At 30.6% G+C, this 12732-nt stretch overlaps 1 protein-coding gene across 6 annotated transcripts; it reads right to left on the reverse strand.

Annotated features, from left to right (window-relative positions):
• Positions 1-6211: 6211 nt before the first annotated feature.
• On the reverse strand, positions 6212-9260 carry LOC108818642 (phosphomevalonate kinase, peroxisomal). Of its 6 annotated transcripts, none has more exons than XM_018591559.2 (11): positions 9101-9260; positions 8873-8921; positions 8594-8744; positions 8398-8495; positions 8162-8268; positions 8023-8075; positions 7529-7906; positions 7348-7452; positions 7008-7235; positions 6799-6921; positions 6212-6661 (listed from the first exon to the last, which is right to left on the reverse strand). In XM_018591559.2, the coding sequence occupies exons 2-11, from the start codon at positions 8878-8880 to the stop codon at positions 6395-6397; spliced, it is 1518 nt and encodes a 505-aa protein (XP_018447061.1). In that variant the 5' UTR covers positions 8881-8921; positions 9101-9260; the 3' UTR covers positions 6212-6394. The 6 variants fall into 6 exon arrangements, with proteins under 6 accessions (XP_018447061.1, XP_056856836.1, XP_018447060.1 ...); XM_057000856.1 differs by having other exon boundaries at positions 8594-8747; XM_018591558.2 differs by having other exon boundaries at positions 8873-8981; positions 9101-9257.
• Positions 9261-12732: the final 3472 nt, after the last annotated feature.

Genomic DNA, 12732 nt, shown 5'->3' on the forward strand with positions numbered 1-12732 from the left:
TTTTTTTTCTCATTTTCATCAAATTAAATAAAATAATTTATTTTATTTTCATTGGTAACTATTTTTGATAAGATATGAGTATATAATAATATTGTGGTGTTACTAATTTTTTTACTTTTCGTTTAATAGTTAAATAAAACAAAAGTTATTATATTAAAATTTAGAGTAAGGAATATATATTTATGTTTTAATAAATCTGATTTCTAATCATATTATCTAAGTGTCACAAAAAGATAAATATAGTTATGGTGTTTTGGAATAAAAACCGAATAAACCAAAAACCAGTAATATATAAATCGAACCAAAAAATTAGATATGGTCCAATATGTAACTAATTATCATAAAATGAAATACCAATAAACTGGAAAGAGATACGAACTGAACCGGACCAAAATTCAAATTGGACATGCCTAATAAAAAGTGAAGAAAGGAAGAAATATAAAATGCAAAAAAGGAAAAAAAGAAAATTAGAGTAAAACATATCTAAACTATTAAAGGGGAAATACAAATAGTGCTTAACCCTTAGTTTTCCACAAAATTTACTAATATATGCCACTGGATTAAAACTCAAAGTTTTGACAATATTAATAATAACCTTCCATAATATATTCCTATATTAAGCAGTCCTATAAAAATTGATATCAATCAACAACCGCAATCCTTATTTATTCATATTCCTTCCTATACATAATCTTATTAATTAAATTACCTTATGTTATTCGAAACATGCTTACTATATCTATCTTATTAAAACAGAAACATTCTGTTGGACCTAACATTTATTTTGTAAGTTTTAAATTAAATACTTTTATACTTTATAATTAATCTACATTAAATTATTAATGTTCCTTTCTTTATACTATTATCCATGTTTTCAAACAATATACTTATTTCTTTATACTACTATCAATGTTTCCAAACAATATATATTTTATACTACTATCAATGTTCCAAACAATACAATAATTAATCTTAGTTATTTTATATCTATCATTTCTCTTAAAATTTTGTAGAAACGTCATAATTTTATAAATTGCAAAATAATAAACTTTAAAATTTGGATTATAAGATTACAAATTATGAAACTATTATAATTTAAATCAAATTAGATTACACTATCGGTCATCCAACAGTTCAATCGGTTAGTCTCGGGTTTTAATGATTTTTTTAATATGAATATTTTAAAAACTTAATTGAATTGTTAGATCTCCGGATTAACCGGTTATATCACAATCGGGTTGAATTAAAAAACACTGATTTAAATGCAAAAATATTCTAAACACACTCTTTGAAATTACCAAAATATTTTGTTATATTATTAGTGAAATTTTCATCGTAAAATATTCCGTGCTTCTAAAGCGCGGGTCAAAATCTAGTTTACTATTGTAAGATCTTCAATTCCTTTAACTATTGTTTACGGAAGTTATACATGTAACATGTAGTAGATCAATTATGTTTTTAAACGTAATATCTATTTTTTATTTTTAATGTAAATAAATGGATGTACATGTTTACAATTATTTCACCATATCAAACTGCATAGACAGAGTTTTTACATTATGTTAATGTCCTTCATATGACATTTTTTGGAGCTTTATTTTGATGTTTACATAAAAAATAGGTTGACTGTAAATTACAATATAAAAGTTCTAGCTTCTACTCAAAAAATATATTAAATTTATACCTATGGGGCTATAATGAAACTGAAAAATAATAATTCCAATACTATTTCTTTTTATATTTTAAATTTAAAATATTAATATTATTCATTTTTCTTAAGACCCAAAATATTTTGAACACACACACACACAAACACACACACACACACACACACACACACACACACACATCAGACACACACACACACACACACACACACACACACATCCACACACACACACACACACACACACACACACACACACACACACACACACACACACACACACACACACACACACACACACACACACACACACACACACACACACACACACACACACACACACACACACACACACACACACACACACACACACACACACACACACACACACACACACACACACACACACACACACACACACACACACACACACACCACACACACACACACACACACACACACACACACACACACACAACACACACACACATATAAGCACATATTAAAATATATATTAAATAATGTTGGAAAAGCATTAGATTAAAGATTTGGTAACAAAAAACAATCCCGACCATAAATATTATCATAGTTCAACATCTATATATTATTAAAATTGAAGTCCAAATTATGTTTGTTTGGAAATATAGATAAAATTTTAAAAGGATGTTTGTTTGAAAACTTTGGATACAATTTAAAAAATAAGGTTTGTTTGGAAACATGAATATCAGTTTAAAAAAGAATATTTGTTTGGAAATATGAACAGTATAAAATGATTTTATATTGTTTGGAAACATAGATAGCAATTATTAAAAAATAATGAATTTATGTTATTAAAAAATTGAAAATCTATTATTTTATGAGAAAACTATCTATTTGCGTCAACTTTAAATTTAATATATGAAAATGATCTAATCTAATTATCTAAAAATATCATTTGTCTAAAATAATCATAAAGCAAAATTTAAACTTTATATACATATCAAATCAAAAAAATAATTTAAAGTTGATTTATATTAAAAAAAAATTGATTTAAAATATACATATATTCAAAAAATTATTTTTACTAAATATTTTCTAATAACCATTATTAAAAAATGTTTTCAATATATGTGATTATTAAAAATATAATATATGTGATTATTTATATGATAGTCCATATAAAATACTATTAATTATATGTTTGATTTGTCAAAAAAAAAAAATATGTTTGATGTGTTTAAGGAAAAAATAGATTGTGAATTAGAGGTAGACGTACGGGTACCCATTCGGGTTCAGTTTAGGTTTGTTTGGGTTTTGAGTTTTTCGGGGTCAAAGATTTCAATTAAATTCAGATATTTCTAAATTTTGGTTCGGATTCGATTCAGATCTTTGCGGGTTTGTTCAGGTTCGGATAACCCATTTAAATTCATTATATACTTCAAATTTCTCAGAATACCTCAACTTAACATATAAATCGATTTGATTTAAATATTTAGATAGAGAATCAATAATTATGTTAAGTATTTTTGGTGGTTTGAGTATACTTTAACTATTTTAGATATTTACATTTAATTATTTATATATATATATATATATATATTTTAATTAATTAAACCAACTTATAAGTAACATATATATTATGGATGTTTTTATATACATTAAGTCTAAAAAATAATATATACAAGTACATAAATCTATTTCGAATACATTCAGATATCTGAAATAATTTGGTTCAGATTGGATCCGGTTTCAGTTCTCTAAATACCAATTTTTTAATATTTAATCAATTTTGGTTCGGGTTTTGTAATTCTTTTTGAATCGAGATCAGTTCGATTTTTTAGATTCAGTTTTTTGCCCAACTCTAATATTGACATAGAAAACAACATATTTTATAAAAAACATACACCCGCACGGGCGTGCGGGTCAAAATCTAGTATATTATTAAAACTGGACTACATTTTGAAAATAATCCTTACTTCATCATAATAATTACAATTTGTGCCACTAACGTAATAATTTTTAATTTACTATAAATCATATATTTTGTAGATTATTATCGAATCAAACTTACCATTATTCTCTAACCAAAATTTTTCTAATCAGTTTTTAGGAGAATTTACCAAAAATGACATAAAATTTTATTTTAAATGCAAAAGTATACAATACATACCTTAACTTCAATAAGATGTATGCAAAATAACCTAAAAGGCTAGTGAATTTACAACCATCCCTTATGACCAAACAATAAACCAATTTGCATTTTCACGAATATAACATCACGAAGTCTTATGTGGTTTTGTAAGTCTTCTATAGGAAGATTTATTGGAAGTCTTCTCATATAGTAGATTTTAAAAATAATTTACAAATTTTATAAAACTTTGTGATACAACTTTTGTAGAATAAATATGACAAACTTTAGGAAACAAGTCTCGTAAATAAAACTCAAAAAATAATGGACGAAAAGACTCTCATATAAGGAATGAGATGGAGCGAAAGTCGAGAAGTGAAATTCGCCCATCCGCCTCTCTCCGTGGTTTCGCCGTCCTCTCTCAGAACCTCATCGCCCAACAACTCTTCCTGGCTGCCCTTGGCTATTCCCAAAATGCTAGTAGGCTTATGACGAGATATTTGTTCGTTTTCGTAAAACCAACGATACAGGGGCTGAAACCCGGATTAGAAATATATGGATCACCGAACAAAAACCGCAAGACAGGCTTCAGCCTAAATGCAGCCATTAAATTATAGAAATTCAGGAAAATCGATACTCTTACTATCCGTAAAGGGTGGACAGACACGAGAAGAGGAAGGGGAAACGAACAAGCAAAACAGTGAAGAGACGAAACCGAATCTCTGATAGGACTAAGGTATGTCTGTTTTAGAAATCTAATCAGAATTGTAATTTTTGTAAGAAAGGAATGAAAAATTCTTGGAAACTGCCGTACACTTAAGGGAACTTTAAAACTAGGTGGATAGTTTAGCAAGCTGAGTCTTAAGCAATTTTCCAGTCTTGTTCTATTATTAATTAAATGTCAAGGCAGAACTTTCAAACCGATCTAATCTCTCGTAAAACCGAGAAACAATCGTCACACATGCAAGCATACTTATCTCACTTCCTAAAGAAATAAATAACTAGAAACACGAACGTCGTCTTAAAATTGACTCGTTCCTAGCACTTTTTTAAAAACCAACCCATTCCAAATTGCCAACAAAAAATCACAATCCTAACGCCGTCTTCAAATCGACCCAGGTTGTTGATCATCTCAGTCCTCGAAATAAAAAATGTACACAACCCTTCAAAAGAACAGTCCATCAATTTTATTTCGTTATAAAAGGAGGGAATAGGTTAGTATACTATACTCATATACTCCCATACTTCAAAAACGTTTTTGCTTTAGCATCAAGAAAACACTTTCGACAAACTAAATTCTCGCAGCAATGCCCCGTAAAAATTATCCCAATCTAAGATTCGTCTAAAACGCTAGCGAAATAGTCACACCGTCAAAACATAGTCCTGAGAAATCAAAATTATCTCTTCTCGCAGTCTTGCAATTAGAAAACTTGTACCAACATCAGACTAATAACACGACAGTTAGCAACTGAATAATAACAAAATAACTTTCGGTAGAACTCCAAGAGTGATTCTAAGAAACTTTCACCAAAGTTCAAAATCAAAGCAGAAGTGTTTCCCGTGTAATCCGCGAAAAAATTGCAACTTCGATATCTTCGATTTCCTATCTTTGTAAAACTGGTCACCCATTATTTTCGAATAACAAAACATTTTTTACGAAACAGTCTATGGAAAAACAAGATCGGTGTCATGCACAACGATTTCACAATACGGAAAAGTGAATGAGGAAAAGTAGAAAACATATTCCTCATTCAAAAACATCACAAGTAGTTGGCTAGAAACACTTTCCATTTACTTCCATGGGAAGCTCCTCTCACAATATTTTCATGAAAAATCCTTCGTATAGTCAAATCAAAACATACAAAGAAACTTTCGGAAATAAACATAACGAATCTTACGAAGAACTGTCATAGATAATTTTTGTATAATAAAAACAAAACTCCCTGCAGATCGTTGACTTCTACGTTTCACTTTACTAGGTTACATCCGAGCAAGATCACCCCGCAACTGACTCCGCACGGGTATGTGTCGAGCCTGTTAGTATTCTTCTCCCTCAGACGAAAAGGAAACAATTTCTATACAACTAAAAGAAATACAAAAAATTCTATACAATCTAATTTTTGAAGTTATTTGGGTCCAGTAATCAACCATTCCAACCCACTTTTAGAGTAACCCATTTGACAAAATTAGGTCAATCCATTACCGGCCTATTATGTTTTGGCACATACCACCAATTACAGGTCTATTATGGTCTGCAGCAAAACATGTAGGCCGGTAATGGACGAAGCAAACTCAAATGTAGTAGTGAGTCACACGTATACAAAGAAAATCTCGATAATCTATGAAACTTGTTCTTGTAAAGATCAATGTAGATTTGGATCCTACTTTTTCAAGCATTGAGATACCAACGTCAGAAGCAGTGAATTGAAACAAACACAAATAAGAACATTCTAAATTATTCCTTAATTTGTTTTTTCTTTCCGCTAGTTTTTTCCAAAGAGTCAAAAGACTTACAAATGGGTGAAAGGATGCACTTATCACCCAAGTCTATATGCAAAATAGTATACTCAACCAGCCTTGGTGATGAGCCTAATTCATTGGACACTGCGAACCAATGTTGCTTACTCAATATGAATTGATGAAACGCCTGAAGTAATACCTGTGGTGCGCGGATCACCACTTTCTAGGCAAACGCCGTGTGGATCTTCTTTCACCAACAACGCCAGAACATTGTGTGAACTCCATGCCTGGGTCAGTTTGCTTCCAGAATCCCATAGAGTAATTGCAAATATGGCATCAAACCCACCAGCCCCAGGAACACCAGCAAGTAGGACCCCTTCCGCATTCATTGTAGAATCCAAAAGTTGAGTTTGAGATTCAGGTTCTATCTGCAATTCCATGGTACCTCAAGGTCAATGAAGATGCAAACAACTTCCTTAAAATGCCAATTTAGAACCCTTATAAATTGTATCAGCACAAAGTTATCAGTCACAAATGGTCAAAGCAGAATAAAACAATAACTTACTGGAACACCAGCAGCTTCACCCATCTGCCGCATAAGAATCCTAATCCTCAACATAGCATCTCTTGCTCCTAAGAGTTCTCTAATAACCGCTTCGTTGATTGGTTCATTAGCATGTAGCACCCACTAAACATCAGATACAAGAGGCAAATCAACCAAGCTGCTCCTTGATGCAAAATACCTAATGAAATCAAAGTAAATGGAAAATATACCTTTTCAGAAGTAAGCACACTACAAGACTTGATGACTCCTAGATAAACATCCCAGTGGTCTTTGGCTAATTTGCTCAGACTGTTTAGCTTAGTTTCCAGCTCCAAATTCGCATCAGACAACTTTTGCCAGTTTTCTCGCGCTTTCTCTGGATCAGACATTTGCCACTTCTTTACAGCACTTACCATCGATGGTGACGAGGATCCACCACTTCCAGGTTCTCCAAGGAACTATATAAGATAACATCATTTTTAGTACACCAGGTTTCACAGGGAAAAAAGAAGTACGTGAAGTGGACAACAGTTTTTCCAGGTAATACATTAGGTCTGGTTGTTTGCTTACAAGATTCATCAGTGGAGGTAAACAGAACTCGGTTCTTTCATGGTCCCATTTTCCCTTCAAGATTCCGCCAATAACTTCATGTAATGGTAAACCCGTAACTGCAACCTGCAAAAATTTGGTAGTAGTCAGTATATTCCCAAACTTTTTAGGAAATTTACACAATAAACTTCTCATTACAGACCTTAGCAAATGACAAGACTTCCGGAGAGAAGCGGACATAACGCTGACTCCCATAGACCGCACAGCTGACATCAAACCCACTTCCAACCTTCCCTTGTGCAAGACAGTGGGATGTTTGTGCTATCATATGGATAACATCTAGATCAGAACAACCAAACTTTCCTTCTTTACATGGATCGGATAGGTCAACCACTCCGAGATAATGTAATAGAGCTGCAACAACAGCTGTTGTCATTGCAGCTGAAGAACCTAAGCCAGTTTTTGCAACTTCAGGCTTGCAGTTAGCACCATTTGACTCTCCTGAGTTGAATGTGATTGATGCAAAAGGTGCAAGGGTACCCAGCGATTCTGGTGTCACTGGAAGCCCAAGCGATTCTATCTATCAGAATTAACAAGACTATCAACATTTTATGCAAGTATATCTCAAGAAGAAGGATAAATGAACAAATGAAAGCGTAATTTAGGCAGTCTTCAGCAAAGGAAAAGATAGAACACCTGATTCCGGTAGGAGTAAAAGTCATTGGAGCCTAGTATTGTGATATCAAGACCTGCGAAATCGATTTAAAGAAACAGTAACACATTCAGCCTCTACTTGAGAAATAAAATGATGAAAAAGCAGAGACTTGAAGATTGCCTTGCAAGAAAAGTTTGTGCAACGCTTCTTTGTCCTTGTCGCTTGCCAAATGAGCAGCAGCGATGGCATACTGTATAGCATGCTCTACAAAGGGGTTTCTTGAATCACTAAAATTTTATTTTCAGAAGAAAAAAAAAGTGTAAGTTCTCTAACCACCTATATTCGACAAATGAAGTATCCAGAGTAAGACTTATGATACTTAAAAAAAAAGAACGAAAAAGTGTATAGGATCTTACCTTGCAGACACAGACTGAAGAGTCAAATGATTAAGTGAGAGTTTATACATGCTTTCTCTTGAGAGCTGTGGTGATGTTAATTTGACATCTGTCCATTTCTGTAAAAAAAATAAGAAAACAAAGCCAAAACATTTTTATCAGCCTTGCACGAATGAGAAGAAGAAGAAGATGAATGTGTCTGGGAAGAAGTGGATACCCAGGCCCAACTCTCAGGCTTGACTTCTTCATTGATGGGCTTGACAATGGCGTAGAAACGTGCATTTGTACTCAACACAAGACCTGTGTTTGGCCTCTCGAGTATGAGGTATCCTCCAGTCATCAACACCTTCCCCGGAGCAGAAGCAACACTGCTTCAAATAGTTTAAGAAACCACATTAGCCAAAGTGAAATTTATAAATCCAATTCAAAAATCAAAAGAAAAACTCGACCGAATAAGCCATTTCGCAGATTCATAATAGGGAGAGAAAGCACTTACACAGCCATTTCCAAAGAGTGAGAAAATCTGATCGCTGATCACCTACGATCTGAACAAGTTTCAGTTCCCTTTAGATAAAATCAAAATCGCAAGCACGGATTCAACGTATCTACGCACATAGACACAGCCAGGGAACTCCAATGCATGATTATCGAATCGATTGAGAACCCGCTGGATTGCTTTTGTAAAAACATGAACAATTTGTTGGCGGGAGTATTAGGCACTTACCGAAAAAATATCTGTCTGCGATGAGAGATCGCCGGATGTGATCGGTAAATTTGCAATCGGGGACCGGCGGGAGAAGCAATGAAGGAAGGAAGGAAGGAAGGGTAGATCGAGTTTGGAGTCAGGCGAAAGGGAAGAAGAAAGAAAGAAAGTGGGGGATCTTTATTTATTTATTTATGGGTTTACCAATATAGCGACGAGAGTAAAAAAGTTACAAAAACAAAAAACAAAAAAAATTCGACTCGTGAGTTTCGGGATAAATATTTCCTAATATTTAGCTTTCGTATGTATTATGCATGGTATCCGGGTCCTCGAATTGACTTCGGATCGGCTCTTGTCAGATTCACCTTTTTGGAATTTTTCGATCCATATAGGTACTTATAATTTTTGGGATCAATTCCGAGTTGGATTTTACCAAGTCAAGGTCGGTTTTGATCTATACTTTTAATACCCGTAAAATATCTATAATTTTCGTGTATATTTTAGATTCTTGTCGGTTCAGATATTTAGAACCTGAAAAAGATCCGAAATATCTTAACTAGATCCGTAAACTCTAAAAATACCCCAAAAACCTCAAAAGTACTCGGAAATTTATCTTAAATCATCCTAAAAACCCAAAAGATACCCTAAATTTATCCGGTTACCCGAATTATATTTTCTGAAAATCTAAAATTTTATCCAAGACCTAAAATATACACTTAAAACTTAAAAAAATGTCTGAAATACCAAAAATATACCCAATCATCCAAATATATCTAATATATACAATAACTATTAGGTATTTCGGGTACCCGATCGGGTCTCGGATAAGACCCGGACCGGAACCAAGATCCACGGGTCCAAATAAGACCAAAAAGATCTGCGGGTTCAACCCTGTATTTTGAATTTCAGGTTTTCGGGTCCGATTAAAAGGCCTATGCCTAAATTTTAGTTGATTTTCTTCTTTTTTTTGCTAAAATATTTAGTTGATATTAGGTTAAGGTTAACCATATCTTTTGGATCCAACTAGATCATAGACATAATGATATTCCATATGTTATTCCTATTTAAAAAATATCTATCCTATTGTAAAAGAATTCTACTTTTGCATCTGTCATTTCTATTGTAAACTTCTAAAATTAAATATACTTTTCTACTCTATAGTTAAATTTATCTCATATCACTAATACAATTTTCTTTATACTACTATTTATGTTTCCAAACAGCACTATAATTAATTTTATATCCAATATCAAATGTATCTCTTTAATATTTTTAACCATTTTCTTTTAAACTGTTTCGATAAATTAAATAATTTAAAAATTCAAATAAGATACTACAGAAACATTTCAACCAATAACAAATCAATTAAACTAACAGATTCTTTTATTTATATTTCATAAACAATAGTTATATCACTTCTTTAATAACATAATAATTCAATATTAGCCATTGCATAATGTGTATATATATAACATTGTACTCTGGAGATAACTATACTGTACAATAAATATAATAACAAAAATAATTATAAAAAGTGTCCAAATATATATAATCTAAAGAAAAATGTTTAAAACTAATTGTAAATAACAAAATAAACTGATTATAATATGAACCAAATTATTAGCAAGATAAATTACACAAAATATTTATAGTAAAGGTAATCAGGCTATATGAAAAGAGTAATATGATCAAGACATATTTATAATTCTTAATTATTTTATACCTATAATTTTCTATATAAATTTTTTATAGAAACTTCATAATTTCATAAAATTGCAAAACAGTGAACTTTAACATTTGGATTAAAAGGTGACAAATTATGAAACTATAACAATTTAAATCAAATTGGATTACATATCAGTCATAAATTGGTTCAATCGGTTAGTCTCAGGTTTTAGTGATCTTTACATGTTTCAAATATGAATATTTCTTAAATCCTAATCATCAGAACCGGTTTGACCACATGTCCGAATCGAATTTAAAAGCACTGATTTATCTCTCTAATTAAAACATAATCCTACTATTGGACCTGAAATTTCTTTTATAAGTTTGTTAAGTAAATAAACCTTTCTACTTGATAGTTAAACCTACCTTAATGCACTAGTACAACATTTTTTTATACTACTATTTATGTTTCCAAATAACACTATAATTATGTCCAAACAATATAAAACATTAGGGATTGGTTTGCCCTATAGGCGGATTAGTTTACACTAAAATTATTTTATATTAAAATATATATTAATTTCATAAAACATTTGAAAATTTATTTTAAATGGAATATTATAAATATAATTTATTCTCTAATTAGATCATATATTTTTATTTTGGTTAATATTTGACCATTGTTTATAATTCTTACGTGTTTAGATTTTTATTTGTTATCAATTATATTTTGTGACATTGTACTATTTTGTTTTCAGTATTCATTTCAATTATATTTTTTATAATGTAAATATGTTCTCTCTTTTGTACTTGCATGAGATTATATGTGTAGTTTTTAATTACGAGTAAAAGTTTTATGTTTGATTGTGATAATTCTTAATGTATTTTATATGTGATTATGAGTGTGTCTCTAACAATGTTTTAATTCAAAAAATTCCGTAACCAAATACTAAAATCGCATTGTCTTTGGCTAATCTACCATGTTTTATCTTCTCAGAGTTTTTTTTGTTTAGTGTTAAATCAGATTTTTTGTCAACAGTAGGGAAAAGGTATTTTAGAACATAATTTATTATATTTCACTTAAATAACGGAAATAATTTTTTTCATTAACTTATTATAATAGCATGTGTCACAGCGCTTATTTAATTATGTTGGATCGGTAACATATTATTGTTGCTCTTGTGCATCTATAATTGGTTTGTTTCCAGCATTTGTCGATGCGAGGTTTATCTGTTTTCTATTCAAGTGTATCCAATATTTTAAGTCTATAGACAGCCAGAGAGGAAGGGACATTGTAACTTTTTTGGCGTTTGTTATTAAGGTCAGATGTGTTGGTCAATTTATTGGTGACCTGTTATATTATGTGAGAATGAATCACGCTGGAGTTATTGAGATGTATATCGAATATTGTTTTTTATATCTATCTTATTAAAGTAGAAGTACTTTAAGCTTTTGTTTGGTGATTGAGATAGGAGTCTTTAAAAAAAAAATTTGTTTGGTAACAAAGATAGTAGATAATTTTGTATTTTCCTTATTTAAATAATAGATTTAAGTATTTAATGTTTTTTTCCTAATTTAAATAATAGATTTCTTTAATAAAATGAATCTTAACCAAAATAAATTTCCTTATAGATTTTTTTGTTAACATTTAATATTTTTCAATATTTATTAATAAAAATAATAAAATAAAAATTGCACATCAAAATCAATTTATATATCATATAAATAAAATATAAAATATTTTATTTATAAATTGTTTTAAAATGTTATATATATTATCATTAGAACAAAGAAAAAATTGAAGTGAAAGCAAATATTTATACGGCCACGGGTCAAACTATAGAAATAAACAACAATGGCGTAAGATTTTTTTTTAATAAACTTATTTTAATTTCAAATATGTTTATATATTTTATGTATTTATAAATTATTTTATTTGTTATTAAGAATGCTAAGATTTTGGAATTGGAAAAAAATATGATCCATTT

Source organism: Raphanus sativus, unplaced genomic scaffold, assembly GCF_000801105.2.
Source record: "Raphanus sativus cultivar WK10039 unplaced genomic scaffold, ASM80110v3 Scaffold3010, whole genome shotgun sequence".
NCBI lineage: Eukaryota > Viridiplantae > Streptophyta > Magnoliopsida > Brassicales > Brassicaceae > Raphanus > Raphanus sativus.